The sequence below is a fragment of the Nomascus leucogenys genome, chromosome 17, assembly GCF_006542625.1.
Source record: "Nomascus leucogenys isolate Asia chromosome 17, Asia_NLE_v1, whole genome shotgun sequence".
NCBI lineage: Eukaryota > Metazoa > Chordata > Mammalia > Primates > Hylobatidae > Nomascus > Nomascus leucogenys.
The window spans coordinates 37,657,839-37,679,753 of record NC_044397.1 but is presented as its reverse complement, the minus strand read 5'-3'; the positions used below and the strand labels follow the sequence as shown (position 1 = coordinate 37,679,753).

Here is a 21,915-nt window from a genome sequence, read left to right as displayed (position 1 = left end):
AGGCTGGCGGTGGACGGGGCAGGCTGTGGGCTGCAGGTCACCCAGATGAAGCCTCTTCAGTGGCCCAGTGTTCTCGCAGTGCAAGGCGCCTGGTGGGACAGAGGCCTGCAGGTGTTGCCAGCAGCTCAGCCAGCGCTGTGGGGCCTCCCACCCCGCTCCCACAGCACCTCCCACTGGTCAGGTCGAGGGCCAGGCCTCAGAGCGGCCCCTGTGTCCACACAGGTGTTTGGTCTTGGGAACAAGACCTACGAGCACTTCAATGCCATGGGCAAGTACGTGGACAAGCGGCTGGAGCAGCTTGGCGCCCAGCGCATCTTTGAGCTGGGGTTGGGCGACGACGATGGGAAGTGAGTGCCCACCCTGTCACCATGATCAGTGCCGCAGGCTTAGGCAGGGGCCGTGGAACGTGAGGGGCGCGCACACCATTGTGTCAGCTGAGACTCAGCGACACGCACCTCCAACACAGAGGGAAGGGGCTCTCCTGCCTCTGCCCTGCCCCTGCCAGTTTTGCTTTTTGGCTTGCCCAACTCCCTGGAGCCTTCCCGATGCTCTGGGTTTATGTCACTGGGTGCCCCAGGGTGCACAGTCCTGAGCTTTGGGGATGGGGTGGGGTCAGGGCATGCCTGGCACCAGGTACTGTTGCCATATCAGCCTCCCCTGAGCCGCTTCCCCTCTCCTCGGCCCAGCTTGGAGGAGGACTTCATCACCTGGCGAGAGCAGTTCTGGCCGGCCGTGTGCGAGCACTTTGGGGTGGAAGCCACTGGCGAGGAGTCCAGGTGAGCGAGTGCCCGCAGGTGCGGTGGGTGGCCTGGGCGGGTCCTGTGCTGAGGGCAGCCACCCTGGAACGAGGGCTGGCAGTAGGTCGCAGTGAGGTTAGAAGACACCCCATCATAGGGTCGAGGAGGGACCTTGGTCCCAGCCAAGGACTCACTCTGCCACCTTGCTCTGCACTGCCCTGGGGCAGCAGGGTGCATCCCGCCTCTCGACAAGGATAGCGCGTCGGGCTCTGTGGCTAGGTTCAACTTTGGCAACAGGGCTTATTTCCTTAAAATCTGCCTCCACAGACTTGGCCAAAAACATAACGTTCCTCTCTGTGCCCTTGATGGCCCCTGGGTGCTGCCTGGGCTTTCCTTACCTTCTCCCAGAATCTCCCAGAAGCCTGCCCAGCCCTGGCCCCGGCTTCTGGGCATCTGGCCCCCGGGAAGCTCCACGCCGCCTCCCTCCTTGCTCCCTCGCCTGCCCTCCTTGCGCATCTGCAGCAGGGGCTCCCCTGCCTCGTTGTATGTACCTGGGCCCTCGCCCCAAAGGCCATGCATGGTCTCCCCTGTAGTCCAACCCCTCCCTCTTGGGACTGACCCCTGCCGCTTCCCGGCCTCACCCGTGGTCTCCCCTTTCCAGCATTCGCCAGTATGAGCTTGTGGTCCACACCGACATAGACACGGCCAAGGTGTACGTGGGGGAGATGGGCCGGCTGAAGAGCTACGAGAACCAGAAGCCGTGAGTGGAGGGAGTGTGGCTTGGGGCAGACAGCTCTATGGCCACTGGTGCACCCCAGTCTCAGTCGGCCGTGTATCCCTATATCCCCGCAGGGCCCTTCTCACCAGACCCCATGCTGCGAGTGGGCGTGAGTGTCCCCGCCCAGGGAGGGCATGAGGCCCAAAGCAGAGAGGGGAACTACTCAAGAGCCAGGCAGCTGCTCCATGCCCCGACACGGTGCCTGTCCAGGGCCCGGCCCCGGGAGACTGGCACTGGCCCAGTTTGTACTGAGCTCACTTAGCCACCTTACTCTGCACTGCCCAGGGCAGCAGGGCACGTCCCACTTCTCGACAAGGACAGCACATTGGCCTCTGTGGCTAGGATCCTCTCTGGCAGAAGGGCTCATTTTCTTAGAATCTATCTCCATAAATAGACTTCGGGGAGAAACCTGGCGTTCCTCTCTCTGCCCTTGATGGCCCCTGGTTGCTGCCCAGATTCCTGCCCGAGCCACCCAGGGAAGTCCTCGTGCCACTGCATCCAAGACCAGCTGCCCTGCTTTCTGTAGGCCTGCCCCAGCCTGGCTGGAGCGAGAAGCCCTGCATGTCAGTGGCTTTCCGGAGTGCATGCTTCTCTCTTGTCCACGGTGTAGTCCAGGACATGTGGGGGTCGGGGAGCTGTGCTCCTCATATGGGGACCAGCCACCTTCCAGCCTGTGGCGCCGTCAGCTTGGGCCTCACAGTTCTTTTAGGGGCCAGCCTCAGTTTCCACATCTGCAAACAGACACTGATGACCCAGCTCTGCCCACGTGGTGGGACTATAGAGAGAACTGCATTGGGGCTGGGTGAGGTGGCTCACAGCTGTAATCTCAGCACTTTGGGAGGCCGAGGTGGGTGAATCATCTGAGGTCAGGGGTTCAAGACCAGCCTGGCCAACATGGTGAAACCCCGTCTCTAGTAAAAATATAAAAATTAGCCAGGCATGGTGGTGCACGCCTGTAATTCCAGCTGCTCAGGAGGCTGAGGCAGGAGAATTGCTTGAACCTGGGAGGCAGAGGTTGCAGTGAGCCGAGATCGCGCCGCTGCACTCCAGCCTGGGTGGCAGAGCAAAACTCCGTCTCAAAAAAAAAGAGAACTGCATTGGACCGGGCTGGGAGAGCCCTTGATGTAACCGGTGAGATTTCCTCATGGAGATCTCTAAGATGCCCTGTGCTTTGTGCAACCAGAAGGGTCCTTGGAGACGGAGACTCAGATCAAAGCACTGGCCGCTCACTGTGCTTCTCTCCTCCCCACCCAGCCCCTTTGATGCCAAGAATCCATTCCTGGCTGCAGTCACCACCAACCGGAAGCTGAACCAGGGAACCGAGCGCCACCTCATGCACCTGGAATTGGACATCTCGAACTCCAAAATCAGGTACCAGCTGCCGCCGTCACCCCCTGAACCCTCACTCTGGGCCTGCTGACCCGGGGCAGGGCCAGCCTTCTGCCCCTCCCGAGCCTCACATCTCCCTCCAGGTATGAATCTGGGGACCACGTGGCTGTGTACCCAGCCAACGACTCTGCTCTCGTCAACCAGCTGGGCAAAATCCTAGGTGCTGACCTGGACGTCGTCATGTCCCTGAACAACCTGGATGGTGAGTGCCACAGTCAGGGCGCCCTGCCGGGCTCGGGCAGCTGGGGGATTGGGCCTGTAGGAAGGCCCTGGGTTGAGCTTCTGCTTAGGCCTGAAGCCCCGGTGCCTGGCAGGCCCTTGCACCGAGACTCCACGGTTACAGGATCCCAAGCAAATGGGAGGCGGAGTGACCGTAGGGGTCTGGCCCTCTCTGTCAGGGTTCCCCCTACCCCGTCACTGTCATAGTCCTTTAAGGGAGTGAGGTGCTGAGGCCTGGAGGCAGAGGCAGCCCTGGCTCCCCCACGGCCACTGTGTCCTGCTGGGAAGGAGGGCCTGGCTCCATGACCCACCTCCGTGGGCCTGGGGCTGCCCCCACCTCCTCACTGAAGTCAGGAGTCAGCAGCCCTCCCAGGCCCCCAAGGGTGCTCAGTGGTGCCGAGTGGCAGTAGCCATTGCGCGGGGCTGCCTTGGCCAGGTGGGGCTGCCCAGCCTGAGCCTCCTGCTGTGAAGCCCCCGGACCCCACTGGTCACCGACCTGGGCCGAGCCCACCTCGCCCCACCCCTGCTTGCTGGTCCTCAGCAGCCACGCCAGGGCTGCCCTTACTATCGGGTTCCACAACCCGCCTGTGAGGGAAGCCTGGGCGGGGCTGTTTCAGACCATGTTGTGTGCGGTGAAAGCACAGCAGGTGCGTTAGTGTGCAGGGGCTCCCCCGCACCTCCCCTAGTAGGGTCCTGCTTCTGATGAGGACTTACTGTCTGGCTGGAGGCCCCAGACTTAGCCCCAGGGCCAGGGAGGCATCAGAGAGCGCAGGCCTTGTTTCCAGCACCAGCTGAGTCACCTGTTCCTGCAGAGCCAGCCCAAGGTGTCACCCCCTCCCGCGGCAGCCACCCATCCCCAAGAGGCGGCCGCCTACCCCAAGTCCTGCCTGTGTCTTCCCCGCAGAGGAGTCCAACAAGAAGCACCCATTCCCGTGCCCCACGTCCTACCGCACGGCCCTCACCTACTACCTGGACATCACCAACCCGCCGCGCACCAACGTGCTTTACGAGCTGGCGCAGTACGCCTCAGAGCCCTCAGAGCAGGAGCTGCTGCGCAAGATGGCCTCCTCCTCCGGCGAGGGCAAGGTGTGCCCCCTCGGCCCCGCGACCTCCGCCCCGTCACCCTGTCGTTTTCCAAGCTCCGTGGGCCCCAGTCAGCCCCATCTCACCCCCATGTCTCCTAGGAGCTGTACCTGAGCTGGGTGGTGGAGGCCCGGAGGCACATCCTGGCCATCCTGCAGGACTGCCCGTCCCTGCGTCCCCCCATCGACCACCTGTGTGAGCTGCTGCCGCGCCTGCAGGCCCGCTACTACTCCATCGCCTCATCCTCCAAGGTGAGGGCCGGCCCTGCCCTGCCAGCCACACGCTGGAGGCCCAGCCCTGCTCACAGCAGGCAGAGTGCAAGGCGGCATAGGAGCTCCGAGATCTGAGCCCTGAGCCGCAGCTCCAAATGCCTCCCCAGGCTGTGGACTCAGTGGGGCTGGCTTGTGAGACTCCCAGCATCTGTCCAGCCCTGGTCCCCAGGGCCAGTCCGGGGAGCCGCTGGGGAGGGGGCCTCTGAGGTTTGGGTGCCAGGTGGGCTGGAAGAGGCCCTGGGTGAGTGGGGCTGGCCTGCAGAACGGGACTCGGGGCTGGGGCTGGGCAGGGGCCTCGGCTTGGTGGCGGAGCTCACACGGCCCTCCCCACAGGTCCACCCCAACTCCGTGCACATCTGTGCGGTGGTTGTGGAGTACGAGACCAAGGCCGGCCGCATCAACAAGGGCGTGGCCACCAACTGGCTGCGGGCCAAGGAGCCTGCTGGGGAGAACGGCGGCCGTGCGCTGGTGCCCATGTTCGTGCGCAAGTCCCAGTTCCGCCTGCCCTTCAAGGCCACCACGCCTGTCATCATGGTGGGCCCCGGCACCGGGGTGGCACCCTTCATAGGCTTCATCCAGGAGCGGGCCTGGCTGCGACAGCAGGGTAAGTGGGGTCCCGCGGGGGAGAGGGGGTGATGACTGGGAGCCCCGCGCTCACCCCGGCCCCTGCCACGCAGGCAAGGAGGTGGGGGAGACGCTGCTGTACTACGGCTGCCGCCGCTCGGATGAGGACTACCTGTACCGGGAAGAGCTGGCGCAGTTCCACAGCGACGGCGCGCTCACCCAGCTCAACGTGGCCTTCTCCCGGGAGCAGTCCCACAAGGTGAGACGGGCGGGCACCCACGAAGGCTGGCAGGGCCACAGCCACAGTGCCCCCCCTCACAGCACCACCCTTGGCCCCAGGTCTACGTCCAGCACCTGCTAAAGCGGGACCGAGAGCACCTGTGGAAGTTGATTGAAGGTGGCGCCCACATCTACGTCTGTGGGTGAGTGGGGTCACTGGAGTAGGGGGTGGGGAGGACAAGGCCCTGCCTGCCGCAGTTGGCCCAGCCCCCAGCACCCCCTCTTCCTGTCCAGGGATGCACGGAACATGGCCAGGGATGTGCAGAACACCTTCTATGACATTGTGGCTGAGCTCGGGGCCATGGAGCACGCGCAGGCCGTGGACTACATCAAGAAACTGATGACCAAGGGCCGCTATTCCCTGGATGTGTGGAGCTAGGGGCCTGCCCCGCCCACCCAGCAGACTCCGGCCTGTAATCAACTCTCCTGGCTCCCTCCCGCAGTCTCCTGGGTGTGTTTGGCTTGGCCTTGGCATGGGCGCAGGCCCAGTGACAAAGACTCCTCCGGGCCTGGGGTGCACCCTCCTCAGCCCCCCAGGCCAGGTGAGGTCCACCGGCCCCCAGCAGCACAGCCCAGGGCCTGCACGGGGGCACCGGGCTCCATGCCTCGGGAGGCCTCTGGCCCTTGGCGGCTGCACAGAAGGGCTCTTTCTCTCAGCTGAGCTGGGCCCAGCCCCTCCATGTGATTTCCAATGAGTGTAAATAATTTTAAATAACCTCTGGCCCTTGGAATAAAGTTCTGTTTTCTGTATTTGCTTGGTATTGTGTGAGTAGATCTGGGGCCTCCACCTGGATCAACTTAACTCAGACCCCAGGAACCCGTGTGGTGGGGCCACCCAGCCCTGCCCTCCCCCAGGAGAACACACACGCTCAGGCCACCTCTGGGCCTCTCTTTATTGAGGGCACTGGGCCCAGGTCTTCCTTCAGGGCCCACAGAGCCCATAAAACCCAAGGGAGAATAGAAGAGACCCCCTGATACACGCACACTCGAGGGGTGCCTCCCATCCCCTCCCACAACACATAGGACAGAAGCCCCTCTGGGCCGGCAGGGGAAGGCCCAGCCTCAATCCTTCTTGCTCCCGTGCCGCTGACTGTGAAACTTCTGGTGCACAACCCTCAGGGTGGTGAAGAAATTGCCGAGGAAGAGGAGGAGGAAGGGGAAGCCGCACATAAGCACCTGCCAGAGGAACAAGGTGAGGGCTGGACCTGGGCCTGGCCCCCCATCCATCCTCTCCAGGGACCCCGGCTCACCTGCCACTCCTTGCACTGAGGGTCCCGGGCCAGGTTGAACAACGTCAGCGCGTTAAAAAGCTGCCAGAACTGAGCAGGGAGGAGGCGTTTTACTCAGAAGACCCAGTCCCTGCTCAAGCCCGAAACCGGCGCAGAGGACGGACAGACAGGCAGGGACACAGAGGCACGACTTACGTGTCCAAAGAAAAGAAAAGGCAGCAGGAAGGTGAGGCCCCGCCACATCCAGGACTGGAAGCCCTCTGCAGGGAGGAAGGTCAGGGCACAGGACGGCCAGGGACAGAGGGGACGCCACCACTCAGACCCGGGATGGGAGGAAAGGAGAATGTCCAGATGCCAGGGCCACGCCCGACTCACCCACAGTGAGGTCCATGGTGTGCCGCTCGCCCAGCGCCCGCAGGCGGTAGAGGCAGCCGCTCTGGTAGTAGTACTGGAGAAACTGCACGAAGCCTGGGCCGGGCAGAGGACAGAGAAGTAGGGCTGAGCCCGGGTGGGGTGTGGGTGTGGGTGTTCCCTGTCCCGACCCCCCAGCCCAGGGGGGTTCCCTGCCCCCGCCCCCACCATGGGTGCCTCCAGGGCTCGGCACGGACATCTGGGACACTCACTCTGGTACATGGAAAAGGAGAGGAATTGGTTCCGGAATTTCTGGTACATGAGACCATCGGGCCTAAGAAAGTGGAGGGCAGTGTGGGGACCCTTGGGGACGCCGTGTATCCCCTCCTTGTCCCAGCTCCTACCCGTGCCCCGGGCCCAGCCACTCACCACGTCAGCATGACTCCTGACAGGAAGGTGGACACGTAGTGATGGAACACCCACCAGCCTTTGATCCTGGAGCAGAGAGCCACCATCACCCCCAGGGCCTGTTCCTGCTTCCCGGAGGGTCCTGGTGCCCCATTCCATGATCCCCTCCCTCAGGGCCCGCCCTGCCCACCGGGAGCCGTTGTTGATGAGGATGCTCTCCCGGATGGTCAGGGTGCAGTAGTACCAGACCAGCAGGAAGTTGAAGGCAGCGTCTGTCACCCTGCAGAGGGAGGGGACTGAGGGTTGGTACTGCAGCGACTGGGGATGGGGTGGGTCCTCGGCCGGGGTGAGACACCCACCTGGAGTTGAGCAGGAATCGGCAAGTGAAGGAGATGAGGATGAGGATGATGGTGAGGTAGAGCTTGAACTTCTCATACTCGTCCTTGTAGGCAAACCTGGGGGGCGCAGGCTGGTGAGACGGGTGGGGTGCTGGTGGGGCCCATGTGTGCCCCCACCCCGGGAGGGCAGCTGAGCCAAGGGAAGTCAGATGGAGGGGAAGGCTGGGTTGGGGGGGAGGGAAGGCCGGGTTCGGTGGGTGGAGGGGAAGGCCGGGTGGGGTGGGGGGATGGAGGGGAAGGCCGGGTGGGGTGGGGGATGGAGGGGAAGGCCGGGTGGGGTGGGGGGATGGAGGGGAAGGCCGGGTGGGGTGGGGGGATGGAGGGGAAGGCCGGGTGGGGTGGGGGGATGGAGGGGAAGGCCGGGTGGGGTGGGAGGGTGGAGGGGAAGGCCGGGTGGGGTGGGGGGATGGAGGGGAAGGCCGGGTGGGGTGGGGGGATGGAGGGGAAGGCCGGGTGGGGTGGGGTGGGGTGATGGAGGGGAAGGCCGGGTGGGGTGGGCGGATGGAGGGGAAGGCCGGGTGGGGTTGGGGGGTGGAGCCGGGTGGGGGGGAAGGACGGGTGGAGGGGTGGAGGTTGGGGGGTGGAGGCCCGGCCTGATTACTTAGCCTGCTTGCTCAGGAGCGTGACGTTGACGTTCCCCAGAACCAGGCTCAGGTACAATCTAGGGAAGGGGGTGGCGGGGTGAGGAGAAGCCCAAGTGATAGAGAAGCCACCGGTACTCAGCCAAGCCTACCAGGCCAGAGCCTGGGCCACCTCCCCCCCGCCACCCGCTGCTTTCCGCATGGCCTTAGCGTCGGGTTCTGACCTTGGGCGCTGCAGACCCACTCCCTGCCATGCCCAGCTTTCCTCGCCGCCTGGGAAACAGTCCCCCCCACACACTCCCTGCCCCATCTCCGGAATCTTGCCTGAAACTCCCTCACCTCAGGGCACCAAGAGAACCAGGCTCTCCCTCCCTGCTGAGGGCCATCCCCATGTCCCCGATTGCTCCCCTGTGCGATGGCCACCACCTACCCCCCAGCTCCCTGCCACCTCCCCTCCAGAACCTTCAGTACTGGGTTCCACTTCAGATTCCCACAAGCCTGGCCACATCTGGGACGACCTCCCAAACCAGAACAGAAACTTAGAGCTCCAACTGTGGGCTGACCCCAAATGCTCAGCCTCCCGGGGCGTTTCTTCCCACCACGACCCCCTTATCCCTCACCAAGGCCCCCACGCTCTCCAGTCCCAGATCTCATCGAAGCTGGCTGAGTCCCCAGGCCACCTGCCAACTCCACCACTCTCTTGCCAATCCCCTTAATGTCCAGCCGCCACACCCACCAACTGAGATCGTCTTGCCCTTCTCTGCCAGAGATACTCCAAGAGGTGACAGCAAAGTCACGGTCACTTTCTCAGCACCTGCCCCAGACACATGGGCTCTTGTTCACACTCAAGCCAAACAGACAGAGGCTCAGCATGGTTAGGCAATTTGCCCAAGACCACAAAGAGCTTCTGAGGCAGCCATGCTTCTCCCTCTACAGAGTGCTCCCCAAGCAGGCCAGCTCCAGCCTCCACTGCCAACCCACCAGGCTGTGGATGTGTCCCCACTCAGCTCCCCGTCTGGTTCCCAGCACTGGCCTCTCCACATCCTCTCCCTGCAACCCTCTACCCTGTCTCCTCCCACCTCGGGCCCCACCTGCAACATTGCAGAGAAGACAGCCTGACTTCTGCTCTGTGGGGAGCACTGTGCCGGGAGCATTCCTCACCCTCGTCTCTGCACCCTCCATCCCCCACTAGCCCTTCTCGCTCTCCCGGAGCTTCCCTCCATCACCCCCTGCCCTTCTCCTGGGTCTTTCCCCTCTCGGCCCCTCTTCTCAGCAGGTGGATGTCTTCCCAGAGGCAAAGTAACCCCACAAACAGGCAGTAGCTGCCCCTCAACCCAGTGCTAATTTCCAGTTCCTAGTTCCTAATTCTCTCCCTCCACTCACAGCCAAGCTCTAAAAAGTCTCCCAGAGGGATAGGCATGGTGGCTCACACCTGTAATCCCAGCACTTTGGGAGGCCGATATGGGTGGATCATGAGGTCAGAAGATCAAGACCAGCCTGACCAACATGGTGAAACCCCATCTCTACTAAAAATACAAAAATTAGCCGGGTGTGGTGGTGTGCACCTGTAATCCCAGCTACTCCAGAGGCTGAGGCAGGAGAATCGCTTGAACCACAGAGACAGAGGTTGCAGTGAGCTGAGATCACGCGACTGTACTCCAGCCTGGCGACAGAGTGAGACTCTGTCTCAAAAAAAAAAAAAGTCTCCTAGACTGGGCTGTCTCCCTTCCTTGGCTCTTCTGTCATCCCCAAGATCAACATCCACCCTGTTCCACCAAATGGTTCTGCCAAGAGGACTTCCAGGAAGCGCATCCCCTTCCTTATCACAGAACTGACCCCAGGCTACTGACACTCCTCTCTCCCTGCCTTCTGGGCCACGCCCTCTCCCAGCTATCTCCCTGCCTGCAGCCTCTGCTGGGATTTTTTGCTCAGCGGGGGGTTTTGCACTGCCCGTCCGTCCTGGGTGACAGCTGCTGGCCTTTCCCAGTGCACATTCCACCGCCCCCACCCGCCTACTGGGGTCAAGGCAAGTGCTGCAGCCCAGCAAAGCCTCTGGTCTCTTGGCTCCCTCTCACCTCCTGCCCCGAGCTCTGGCCACTACAAGTTCTGCTCATGGCCTGTCCACCTGCTGCTACCTCTCACCCTCATCCCATGTGTCTGCCTCATTTTACTTATTTATTTATTTTATTTATTTATTTATTTTTAAGACAGAATCTCACTCTGTTGCCCAGGCTAGAGTGCAGTGGCACGATCTCGGCTCACTGCAGCCTCCGCCTCCCGGGTTCAAGTGATTCTCCTGTCTCAGCCTCCCGAGTAGCTGGGATTATAGGCGCATACCACGATGCCCGGCTAATTTTTGTATTTTTAGTAGAAATGGGTTTTACCATGTTGCCCAGGCGGGTCTTGAACTCCCGACCTCAGGCGATCTGTCTTGGCTTCCCAAAAAAGTGCGGGGATTACAGGCATGAGCCACCGCACCCAGCCTATTTTTTGTTTTTAAATAAATAGAGAGATAGGGTCTCAGTATGTCACCCAGGCTGGTCTTGAACTCCTGAGTTCAAGTGATCCTCCCACCTCCATCTCCCAGAGTGCTGAGATTACAGGTGAGAGCCACCGCGCCCGGCCCACTCTCTTTATTCTGTAACACTCAGCCCACCCATCCCCTAATCCAGGAAGCCTTCTGCAACCTCCTGGACTAGGTCAGGTGTCCCTCACTGTGCCACCTCATTCCCCATGCTACGGAGCACCTATCACAGTGAAATGTCACTCTCAGCCAGGTGTCTCCTCTGAAGTCAGCACTGGGCCTCATTGCTCAGCCTGCACTGCGCCCAGGGAACATTTGCTGACTATAATGACCAAGAGGAGGCAGCACCCGGCTTCAGGCCTCCCCCACAGGAGTGGCTGTGAACTGAACTGGGGGTAGCGGTGGGGGCCCTCACCCGTTCTTCTTGGGCAAATAGGCCTCCATGTCAAAGAAGAGGCCTTGGCGCTCTTTCATCTGGTTCTCCAGGTCCTGCGCGGCTCCCTCAGCCTCTGCTAGGAGGGAGGGTTTGCATCTGTAGGTAAGGCCAGAGACAGTCAGGGCAAGAGGACTCCCAAGTGTCCTCCCTGACTCCCACAGGGGCAGATGGGCAAACACGGCCCAGAGAGGGGAGGAGCGGTGCCCAGGGTCTCACAGCACCAGCCCTCCCACCCCATACTCAGCCCATGGTGGGTGGGGTAGGGGATCCTAACTTCTTCAGGGCGAGGGCCAGTTCCTGGAGCCGCTTCTTCTGCCGTGTGATGGAGCTGGTGCAATTGTTCTGAAGTTTGGTCAGCTCCTCCAGCTTCACACGGTATAGCCGATGGGTCTCCTGGGGGCCGGAGGGGAAAAGGCTCAGGCCAGTTGGGGAGTCACTGAGCCAGAGCCTGCAGGCAGGACATGGGGCTCGGGCTCCCCGAGGGCTGCTGGGAGGGTCTCGCTCAGCGGGAAAGGAGGCAGAACTGTGCCTGCCTAGGAATGAGGTAGCTGTCTCCCCAAGGCAGGCGAGGACCTGGGTGTCCTCCTGCGAGCCCAGAGACCCCCACAGCACCCCTCCCCCAGAAACAGACTAGGTGTTGTTGTTTTTTTTTTTTTTTTGAGACAGTCTTGTTCTGTCGCCCAGGCTGAAGTGCAAAAGCACTATCTCAGCTCACTCCAACCTCCGCCTCCCGGGTTCAAACCATTCTTCTGCCTCAGCCTCCCAAGTAGCTAGGATTACAGGCACCCGCCATCATGCCTGGTTAATTTTTGTATTTTTGTAGAGACAGGGTTTCACCATGTTGGCCAGGCTGGTCTTGAACTCCTGACCTCAGGTGATCCGCCTGCCTCGGCCTCCCAAAGTGCTGGGATTACAGGCATAAGCCACCGCGCCCAGCCAAGGTTTTCTTAGTCTCAGCCCATCTGCTAGTTGTCCCCACCCTACAAGGACAGACTCTTTCTCCTACCTTGAGTCTGGAGCTTAGGCCCCTAGGGCCACCTTCTGGACCAAGCAGGCAGCCCAGAGCCACCCCTCTATCCTCTCAGCTCCTCCTGCCTATCCAGCCTTCCAGTATAGGAGGAGCTCAGGTTCTCAGGCATTCCTGACATCTTCCCAGGTTAAAGGTCATCAGGTTTCAGCCCTAGAGCCTCCTGCTCTAAGGCCAGCCCCACTCCCTTCCCCCAGCACCTTTGGCCCAAGGCTTCCCCAAGCACTTTGCCCTGGTAGGTGAGTCTTAAGAAGGTGCAGCCTAGAGATGGGGCAAGGGGCAGTGTGAGGAGCGCCAAGCAGGGGCTGTGGTCAGGACAGTGGCGGCCAGGCGGGGAGACTGGGTCTGCTCAGTCTCTGGGGAGAAGCACCAATGGCAGGGGGCTTGGCAGGGCCAGGGGCAGCTGGGTTTCAATGCCGACAGGAAGGGGTTGGAACCAGTCCAGGAGAGGCGAAGGGCTAACCAAGCCATCAGCTGGCCGGAGCTCTACTCTGGATCTTGTTTCTCATGCCCAGGAGGGCTCACCACGCCCCCTCAGACACCAGCACGTGCCACTTCTGCCCACCCACAGCCACCGCCCTCTTCCCTGCCCGGATGAGGCCAACAGCCTCCTCCTCCCTGGCCTATGGACAGAACAGCCACGGTGGCCCCGGGGAGCTCTGTCCAGACAATTCCCCTCGTAGCTTTCCACTGGCCTCGGAGGGACTCTGATCTCTGCCAGGCCAGGGCGTCCCTCCAGGGCCTGGCCCCGCCCACCCGCCCCACCCCTCCCCTGGCTCTCCTTGATGCAGCCACATGGGCCTGTCAAGTCCCCTCTTTCCTTCTAAAGGCCTCAGCGGCGCGTGGTGTCCCTCCGCCTAGGGCGCCCCCAATCCAGGCTGAGGACTCCCCCTAAAAGCTGCTCCCCCGACCTGGGCTGCCTCTCGGGAGCTGCCCGCTGCGCGTTTGCTGAGTGGTTGACCCAAGACTGGGCCCGCCCGTGTGTGACTCAGGCAACCGCTCTCTTCTGGGAGGGGACGGGGTCGGGACTGGGCCCCTTTCCAAGGCCCTCATTGGAAGCCGAGGTCGCCCAGTGCGGTGGGGTCCCGCTGGGGTTCCCGGACACTGGAGGGGGCGGCAGTGGACACCAGGACCCGGGGCCTCGCCCCCCCTCGGCAGTGACGCCAGGGCCCCGACCCCTGACCCTTAGCTCCCCGCTGCCTGACCCAGGGCTGCCTGACCCTTGACCCTGAGACGCGGCTCGGGGGCCACCGGGCGTCCGCAGCAGCGCTAACCTGGATGTTCTGGAAGTCCTGCTGTAGATCCTCCCAGTCCCGCAGGCAGTCGCCCAGCGGGCCCGGGGGCGGGGGCTGCATGGCTGCAGCGCCAGGAGCCAGTAGTGGAGGACGGCGCAGCAACCCCGGCCCACCCGAGGCTCCTCCGCCACCGCCCCCGTCCGCTTCCGGGCTCGTGCCGCCACGGACACCAATGGAAAAAGGCCACGCCCCCCGCCCCAGCCAATCCGGGGTAGGGGCGGGGAAGGGGCGGGGCCGTATGCAAGGGCGGTTGCTAGCCCCTGGACCTGGACCCAGACGGCTGCAGCCCCGCTGGACTGCACTGACTGTGCCAGCCGCGTGGTGCAGCCAGCAGGGCTCTGGCCCGTCATGCTGAGAGCAAACCAAGGTCCAGGGAGGTGACACCTGCCTGCAACATTTTTGTCCTTGGGAAGCTGAGCCTCTTTGCGGAAGGGAGTTAGAGCTGCTTCTCTCGCTTGGATTTTTACAGCGGCCTCCTTTCTCCCTGCCTCACATCCACTGTCCCTTCTCGCGGCCACCGGACTGCCCTTCCCAAAACACAAGGCTGATTCCCCATCATGTTCATGCTTAAAACTTTCCAGCGGCTGTGTCCTACCTACCAGGAGGTCCCTAATCAGAGCTGTGCAGCCATCCTGGGATCTGTCCCAACTCAAACTCTGAGGAAAGCCAGGGCTGCGTGTAAAGCCGTTCCCCCTCTGGCAAAACCCCACTCCTCCTTGAAGGCCTGCCCTTCTGTTGAGGGGAATCCCCCACCGCCCCCCTCCATCCCTCCACAGAGCGCGCTAGGTGGTGGGACGCATTCATCTCTCTGTTCCCAGCCCCACCCACGTGGTGGCAGGGAATGGTTGCCGAATGGACTTGGGGAAGGCCTTGCATGGATGGACATCCTAATCCCCTACCAGTCCCCTAGTCTGTGCCGTCTCCTGATGCCCAGTTTGTTCTGTGGGTGCTGCCAGCTTTGGAGAAGTGCATTTGGAAAACAACTTCCAACTGGGTGCCGTGGCCCACACCTGTAATCCCAGCACTTTGGGGAGGCCAAGACTGGAGGATCACTTGAGCCCAGGAGTTCCAGACCAGCCTAGGCAACAGAGCAAGACCCTGTTTCTACAAAAATAAAAATAAATTAGCCAGGTGTGATTGTGCATGCCTGCATTCCCAGCTACTCACTCAGGAGGTTGAGGTGCGAGGATCGCTTGAGCCCAGGGAAGTTGAGGCTGCAGTGAGCCATGATTGCGCCACTGCACTCCAGCCTGAGAGACACAGCAAGACCGTGCCTCCAAAAAAAAGGAAAGGGGGTAAAAAAGGGAAAACTTTTAAGACCTTAGGAATTTCTAGAAACGTAGATAGGGAGATGGGGTTGGGGGTGAGAATCTCTCCTTGGTGAACACAGCCAGGCAGAAATGAGTGGGGAACAGGGAAAGAAAATCTGTTTCAAGGGGTGGATGGCAGGAAGCACTGGGGATGAGGCAAGGGTGTGATCCCATTCCAAGCGCCTGGGGGCTAGACAAGGCTGGGCTTGGTATCTCTGGGACTAGGGGACTGCCTATTGGTGGCTATTGTGACATCCTCTGTGAACCAACACAGGCAACCTCTGGGTGCCCCCAGGCAGCCTCCAAAGGGTCTGAGTCACCAGGGGGATGCAGGGCAGCTGCTCTAGCAGCCAGATGCTCTTCCAGAGGCAGCCTCAGGGGTGCAGTTGGGATGGCCCATGACACCTCAGGGATGCGGGTTCTTGGTGAGCCTGACACCAGCTAGGTGGCGTGAACAGGCACTTGGGAAGAATCAGTACAGGAGGCTGACATGAGACTTTCAGGCAGCAAAGGCCTTCTCCTTCCAGACAAGCCTGGGTATATACACACTCTGGCCCTCTACCCACAAAATGCCCCCAGGCGAGGCTCTTCAGTACCCTTCACTGGGCCACGGCGAAGATCAGTAGAGCGGATCCGTGACGTTTGTGATGGAATCGCCAAGGATAGTCTTCTCCCATTCCAGCAGCTGACTCACCAATCCCCGATTTGGACACATGTTGTTTTTGCACTTCTTGACATAGGCCCAGGACCTCTATGAATACAAAGAGAGAAAGTGAACTTCAGGATTGGTCCTGGGCCCTTTCCACTTGGATCAGAGGCAGCTTTCAGAGACAGGAGGCGCTTGCACAGTGCCAGCAACACGGCTTAAGGGCTGGACGCAGAAACAGGGCAGCCTGGCATGAATGCATCAGTGCTGGGAGTCATGGGAGCTGACTCTGCCTTGGGCAAGCCCCTCTGCTTCTAAATCTGGTGACAGAAATAATTCCTATTTCAAACAGCTTCTGGGAAGATTAAGACAACATACATGAAATCATCTGTGGATGGCAAACACTATGCCAAGCCTAGTGCAGTCCCAACAAAGGTTTGCATTGTGACTGGCCAAATTAATAGAAAGAGGAAGAGAACTGTGGGCAAATTCTCTGAAGAAGGAAAATTCAAGCTGCCCTCCTTCAGGCATCCACCTTAAAGTACAGGAAGGGTTGCTGCATGAAGGAGGCTGAGCACCTGGTCTCCATCCGGATTGAGGACAAAGGAAAAAGGGAAAGGCAAGAGTGGTGCCTGAAACTAGGAACAGAAGGAAATGGCCAGGCACAGTGGCTCACGCCTGTAATCCCGGCACTTCGGGGGGGCCGAGACGGGTGGATCACCTGAGGTCAGGAGTTCGAGACCAGCCTGGCCAATGTGGCGAAACCCCGTCTCTACTAAAAAAATACAAAAATTAGCCAGGTATGGGCACATGCCTGTAATCCCAGCTACTTGGGTGGCTGAGGCAGGAAAATCGCTTGAACCTGGGAGGCGGAGGTTGCAGTGAGCCGAGATTGCACCACTGCACTCCAGCCTGGGTGACAGAGCAAGACTCTGTCTCAAAAAAAAAAAAAAAAAAAAAAGGAAGGAAGTGATGTCAACCTGATAAAGGCCATATATGAAAAGCTAACATCACACTCAATGGCGAAAGATAAAGCTTTTCCTCTAAGATCAGGAACAAGGCAAGGGTGCTTGCTTTATCACTTCCATTCAACATAGTCCTAGAAGTCCTAGCCAGAACAATGAGGCGAGAAAAAGAAATAAAAGGCATCTGCATTGGATAGGAAGAAGTAACCTTACCTCTGGTTTGAAGATGACATGATTTCATATGTAGAAAACCCTCAAGATTACACACACACACACACACACACACACACAGCTAATAAATTCAGCAAGGTTGCAGGATACAAAACCAACAAGCAAAAATTAGTTGCATGTCTATATACTAACAATAAACAATTCAAAAAGGAAATTAAGAAAACAATTCCATTTACAGTAGCATCAAAAAGAATAAAATATTTAACCAAGGAGGCAAAAGATTCGTACACTGAAAACTGCAAAACAGTGCTGAAAGAAATTAAAGACACAAACAAATGAAAAGACATCCTGTGTTCATGGGTTGGAAAGCTTATTATTATTAAGATGCCAATACAACTCAAAGCAATCCACAGGTTTAAGGCAATCCCTATCAAAATCCCAACAGCATTTTTTGTAGAAATAGAAAAATCCATCCTAAAATTCACATGGAATCTCAAAGGACCCCATAAAAAATATTTAAAAAGTGTAGGTCTCACACTTCCTGATTTCAAACCTTCTAACAAAGCTACAGTAATCAAAACAGTATGTACGGACAGGAAGACAAAGAGACCAATGGAAGAGAATAGCCAGCCTAGCCTAGAAATTAAACCCTTACATATATGGTCAAGCGATTTTTTTTTTTTTTTTTTTTTTGAGACCGAGTCTCACTCTGTTGCCCAGGCTGGAGTACAATCATGCAATCTCAGCTTACTGCAACCTCTGCCTCCTGGGTTCAAGTGATTCTTGTGCCTCAGCCTCCCAAGTAGCTGGGATTACAGGCATGTGCCACCATGCCTGGCTCATTTTTGTATTTTTAGTAGAGACGGGGTTTTGCCATGTCAGCCAGGCTGGTCTCAAACTCCTGACCTCAGGTGATCTGCCCACCTCTGCCTCCCAACCTGCTGGGATTACAGGTGTGAGCCACTGCACCGGGCCTGTCAAGGAATTTTTGATAGTATGCCAAGACCATTCAATGGGGGAAAAGGACAGTCATTTCAACAGATGGTGCTAGGAAAACTAGATATGCCATGCAAAAGAATGAAATTGAAAACAGGAAATCAATAGAGAAAATCAAAAAAACCAAAAGCCGGTTCTTTGAAAAGATCAATAAAATTGATACACCTCTAGCCAGGCTAACTTAAAGAGAAGACACAAATTACTAATATCAGAAGTGAAAGAGGAGACATTGCTACAGATCCCACAGACATTTAAAGGATAATAAAAGAATATTCATATCCACAAATGTGATTGATCAATTCCTTGAAAGACACAATCTGCCAAAACTCACACAAGAAGAAACAGACAATCTGAATAGGCCTACATATATTAAAGAAATTGAGTGGTGGGTGCCTGTAGTCCCAGTTACTCGGGAGGCTGAGACAGGAGAATGGCATGAACCCGGGAGGCAGAGCTTGCAAGTGAGTCGAGATCATGCCACTGCACTCCAGCCTGGGTGACACAGCAAGACTCCATCTCAAAAATAAAATAACAATAATAAATTGAATCAATAATTAGTAACCTTCCAAAACAGAAAGCACCCAGCCTAGATGGGTTTATTGGTGAATTCCACATATAATGGAATATTATTCAGCCTTAAAAGGAAGGAACTTATATAAGGTACCTAGAGTAGTCAAATTCACAGAGACAGAAAGTAGAATGGCAGTTCCCACAGGGCAATGAAGAGGGGAAAGTAAAGAGTTGTTGTTTCAGGTTTGCAAGATGGAAAATTTGGGAGATTAGTTGCACAATAATGTGAATGTACTTAATGCTCCTAAGCTATACATTTTAAAATAGTTAAGATGGTAAATTTTTTGTTTTGTGTGTGTGTGTGTGTGTGTGTATGTTTTTTTTTTTTTTTTTTTTTTTTTGAGACAGAGTTTCGCTCTTGTCACCCAGGTTGGAGTACAATGGTCCAATTTCACTGCTCACTGCTGCCTCTGCCTCCCAGCTTCTAGTGATTCTCCTGCCTCAGCCTCCAGAGTAGCTGGGATTACAGGCACGCACCACCGCACTCGGCTAATTTTTGTATTTTTAGTAGAGGGGGTTTCACTATGTTGGCCAGGCTGGTCTTGAACTCCTGACCTCAGGTGATCTGCCCACTTCGGCCTCCCACAATGCTGGGATTACAGGCGTGAGCCACTGCGTCTGACCTGTTATGTATATTTTAACCACAATTTTTTTTTTTAAAGTGGTGTGAGGGGCAGAGCTGTGCAGTTACAACATTTACTATGTCCTTGCTGGGTCAGAACAGACCCTGAAGGAAGAATCATAAACCACTCATCCCCCACCGCCACCCCACACATCCCCCTTCCAGCCCACAAAGCATCTGCTGGGACTCTCACAGCAAATGCAGCAGGCAGGAGAGACAGGTGCTGTTAACCTCATTCTACCCACTGAAGGGATAGAAGGGTGAAAGGGTGTACTCAGGCCACATGTACTAAGCAGCAGTGCCCAGGCCACATCTTTCAGGCTGCAAGGCCAGCATTCTCCCTGCCACCTCAGGGCCCTGTTGAAAGCCCAGACTCTCCAGCCAGGCCGTCCGGCTTTGGATTCCAGCTTTGCCATTTACAGCTCTGAGACTCAAGGTAAAGTACCTGGCCTCTCCAGGCCTCCCACAAAATGGGGATAATAGCAATAGCTATGCCACCGGGTCATTGTGAAGATGTTTTAATGACATACAAATACTTACCGGGCAGGTAGGAGTCAATGTTAGTTACTATAGTGCCTCTGGAGTTTTGTTATTATTTGAAGGTCTTTAAAAGACAAAGGTACTCCTAGAAGTTTAAAGGCATTGAAATTGATTTTTTTCTTTTTCTTTGAGACAGCATTAGCTTTGTTGCCCAGGCTGGAGTGTAGTGGTATGATCACAGCCCACTGCAGCCTTCACCTCCCAGGCTCAAGCCATTCTCCTATCTCAGCCTCCCAAGTAGCTGGAACTACAGGTGTGCACCACCACACCCAGCTAATTTTTGTATTTTTTGTAGAGACAGGATTTTGCCATGTTGCCCAGGCTGATCTCAAACTCCTGAGATCAAGCGACCCACCCACCTCAGCCTCCCTAAGTGCTGGGATTACAGGTGTGAGCCACCACGCCCAGCCTGCTTCCACTTCTTTTGGGCACACCCAGGAGCAGAATTCCTGGATATTCAAGACTCTTTCTAGGCCAGGCACAGAGGCTCAAGCCTGTAATCCCAGGAGGCCAAGGCGGGTGGATCACCTGAGGTCAACAGTTCAAGACCAGCGTGGCCAACATGGTGAAACCCCGTCTCTACTAAAAATACAAAAATTAGCCGGGCATGGTGACACGGACCTGTAATCCCAGCTATGCGGGAGGCGGAGAGAGGAGAATCGCTTGAACCCAGGAGGTGGAGATTGCACCACTGCACTCCAGCCTGGGCAACAGAACAAGACTCCATCTCAAAAAAAAAAAAAAAAAAAAAAAGAAAGGACTTTCTAGCCTACAGCTTCACCCCCAAAGTGCACATAGGGGCGACAACCGAAGCCACTGGCCAATGAGTTTTGTTCTTTGTCCCTCTCCTTCCCCCCAGAACATCCCTGGGCAAATGTTGGGGCTTTGTAGGTCCTATCAAGCCCTCTGAGGATCACGAATAGGCTGTGACAGGCAGGGCAGGTCCCCGAGAAAGGTGCTGTGAGTTAGGAGCCCCGAGTTCTGCCTGGGTTTGCTGCGATGGGTCCCTGCTTCCCTCTCTTCTCTGGACCTTGCACCCAAGGTACAGGGAGATAGATGGGAGTGGGTGGGTGCCTGTGCTGCAGCTCTGGGACTCCAAGCAGTTCTCCCTTGGGCAACACCAAACAAACACGGGTGGATAGCCTGACAGCAGTGGGGGCCACGCCAAGGGGGCTGCAGGACAGCCTGACCTGGCCTGAGTCCCTGGGCCAGCCCTGCATATCCAGCCTCAGGCCTCAAGCCTGCAACACTGGGGCCTTGCCCTTGTGTGACGCGGGCTGGGCGGCACCTTAGACTTGGAGTTATCTGGGATTCTTCCTCCCAAAGCAGTGCCGGGGCCCCACTCCTCCCAGATTGCGCTCTGACCCCCCCACCTCCCAGAGGGTGGCCGTGGTGCGAGCCTGGCCAGGGGAATGCGTACCTGCAAGGTCTGCTCGTTATAATGCATGAGGTAGGCTATGACGGCGGCACAACTGCGGCTGATACCTTGGGTGGAAAAGATCAGAACGACAGAGCCAAGGTGAAGGTGAATTTCTGCAAAAAGAAGTGGGGGGTTGGGTCATGCCTGGCCCTCCTCCCTGTGGGCTTGGGTTGCTGTCAGACACTAGCCTCCATGGGCCTGTGGTCCAAGCATGAGTTCAAGACCAGCCCACATGACCTCGGCAAGTCCCATGATTTCTCTGGGAGCCCATTTCATTGTTTAGCAAGTGGGCATCCCTCAGACCTGGCTGGAAGTTCCAGAGAATCATGCCTGGGCAACCAGCATCACCAGGCAAAGACCTTCTCCTGAACTCCAGGCTTCTAGTCCAGGAAGCTCTGCTACCACCTGGCCTCCCAGTATGGGGCGGACAGGACGATCATCATCCCAAAAACAGGAGCTGACAGAGCCAGTGTGGCCTGAGTGCCAATCCTGACTGCCACTCACTGGCCATGGGGCTTGGGCAAGTTATACTTCCTTTCCTTTCCTTCCCCCCTCTCCTCTCCTCTCCTTTCCCCTTTCTTCTCCTCTCTATTCCTCTCCTTTCCTTCTTTCTTTGTTGAGACAGAGTTTCACTCTTGTTGCCCAGGCTGGAGTGCAGTGGCACAATTTCAGTTCACTATAACCTCCGCTTCCTGGGTTCAAGTGATTCTCCTGGCTTAGCCTCCCGAGTACCTGGGATTACAAGCACCTGCCACCACGCCCAACTAATTCTTTGTATTTTTAATAGAGATGGGGTTTCATCATGTTGGCCAGGCTGGTCTCCAACTCCAGACCTCAGGTGATCTGCCCGCCTTGGCCTCCCAGAGTGCTGGGATTGTAGGCACGAGCGACTGTGCCCGACTTTTTTTTTTTTTTTTTAATATAGACATGCAGTCTCACTATGTTGTTCAGGCTGGTCTTGAACTCCTGACCTCGGGTGATCTGCCCACCTTGGCCTCTCAAAGTACTGGAATTACAGGTAAGAACCACTGTGCCCAGCCTATTTTTATTTATTTTATTTTAGAGACTGGGTCTTGCTCTGTTGCCCAGGCTGGAACGCAGTGGT

The 21,915-nt window shown here is 57.6% G+C and overlaps 3 protein-coding genes across 11 annotated transcripts in view; 1 reads left to right on the top strand and 2 right to left on the bottom strand.

Annotated features, from left to right (window-relative positions):
• LOC100587002 (NADPH--cytochrome P450 reductase) overlaps positions 1–6,071 on the top strand; it is a 70,029-nt gene extending 63,958 nt beyond the window's left edge. The window contains exons 6-16 of the mRNA XM_003276657.3: positions 223–347; positions 687–776; positions 1,399–1,497; positions 2,770–2,886; positions 2,988–3,106; positions 4,028–4,209; positions 4,308–4,457; positions 4,812–5,082; positions 5,156–5,301; positions 5,382–5,464; positions 5,556–6,071. Of these exons, the coding sequence (XP_003276705.2) occupies positions 223–347; positions 687–776; positions 1,399–1,497; positions 2,770–2,886; positions 2,988–3,106; positions 4,028–4,209; positions 4,308–4,457; positions 4,812–5,082; positions 5,156–5,301; positions 5,382–5,464; positions 5,556–5,700 (1,527 nt within the window). The 3' untranslated portion in view covers positions 5,701–6,071. The remainder of the gene's footprint in view (positions 1–222; positions 348–686; positions 777–1,398; positions 1,498–2,769; positions 2,887–2,987; positions 3,107–4,027; positions 4,210–4,307; positions 4,458–4,811; positions 5,083–5,155; positions 5,302–5,381; positions 5,465–5,555) is intronic.
• On the bottom strand, positions 6,053–13,728 carry TMEM120A (transmembrane protein 120A). Of its 2 annotated transcripts, none has more exons than XM_030797525.1 (12): positions 13,550–13,728; positions 11,523–11,641; positions 11,228–11,344; positions 8,309–8,368; positions 7,669–7,764; positions 7,500–7,589; positions 7,331–7,396; positions 7,174–7,235; positions 6,926–7,018; positions 6,746–6,810; positions 6,572–6,640; positions 6,053–6,435 (listed from the first exon to the last, which is right to left on the bottom strand). In XM_030797525.1, exons 1-12 carry the CDS (start codon positions 13,628–13,630, stop codon positions 6,244–6,246), a joined length of 1,110 nt encoding a protein of 369 aa, XP_030653385.1. In that variant the 5' UTR covers positions 13,631–13,728; the 3' UTR covers positions 6,053–6,243. The 2 variants fall into 2 exon arrangements, with proteins under 2 accessions (XP_030653385.1, XP_030653384.1); XM_030797524.1 differs by having other exon boundaries at positions 6,191–6,497.
• STYXL1 (serine/threonine/tyrosine interacting like 1) overlaps positions 11,540–21,915 on the bottom strand; it is a 57,002-nt gene continuing 46,626 nt past the window's right edge. For 3 of the 8 annotated variants that reach the window (XM_012496370.2, XM_004090909.3, XM_030797533.1), the window contains 2 exons: positions 20,811–20,923; positions 15,372–15,631 (listed from right to left, as the gene is read on the bottom strand). In XM_012496370.2, coding sequence (XP_012351824.1) covers positions 15,500–15,631; positions 20,811–20,923 — 245 coding nt within the window. In that variant the 3' untranslated portion in view covers positions 15,372–15,499. Of the gene's footprint in view, positions 11,642–15,368; positions 15,632–17,584; positions 18,175–20,810; positions 20,924–21,915 lie in introns of those variants that run through there. The other 5 variants (XM_030797531.1, XM_030797532.1, XM_030797529.1 and 2 more) reach the window with 4 other exon arrangements.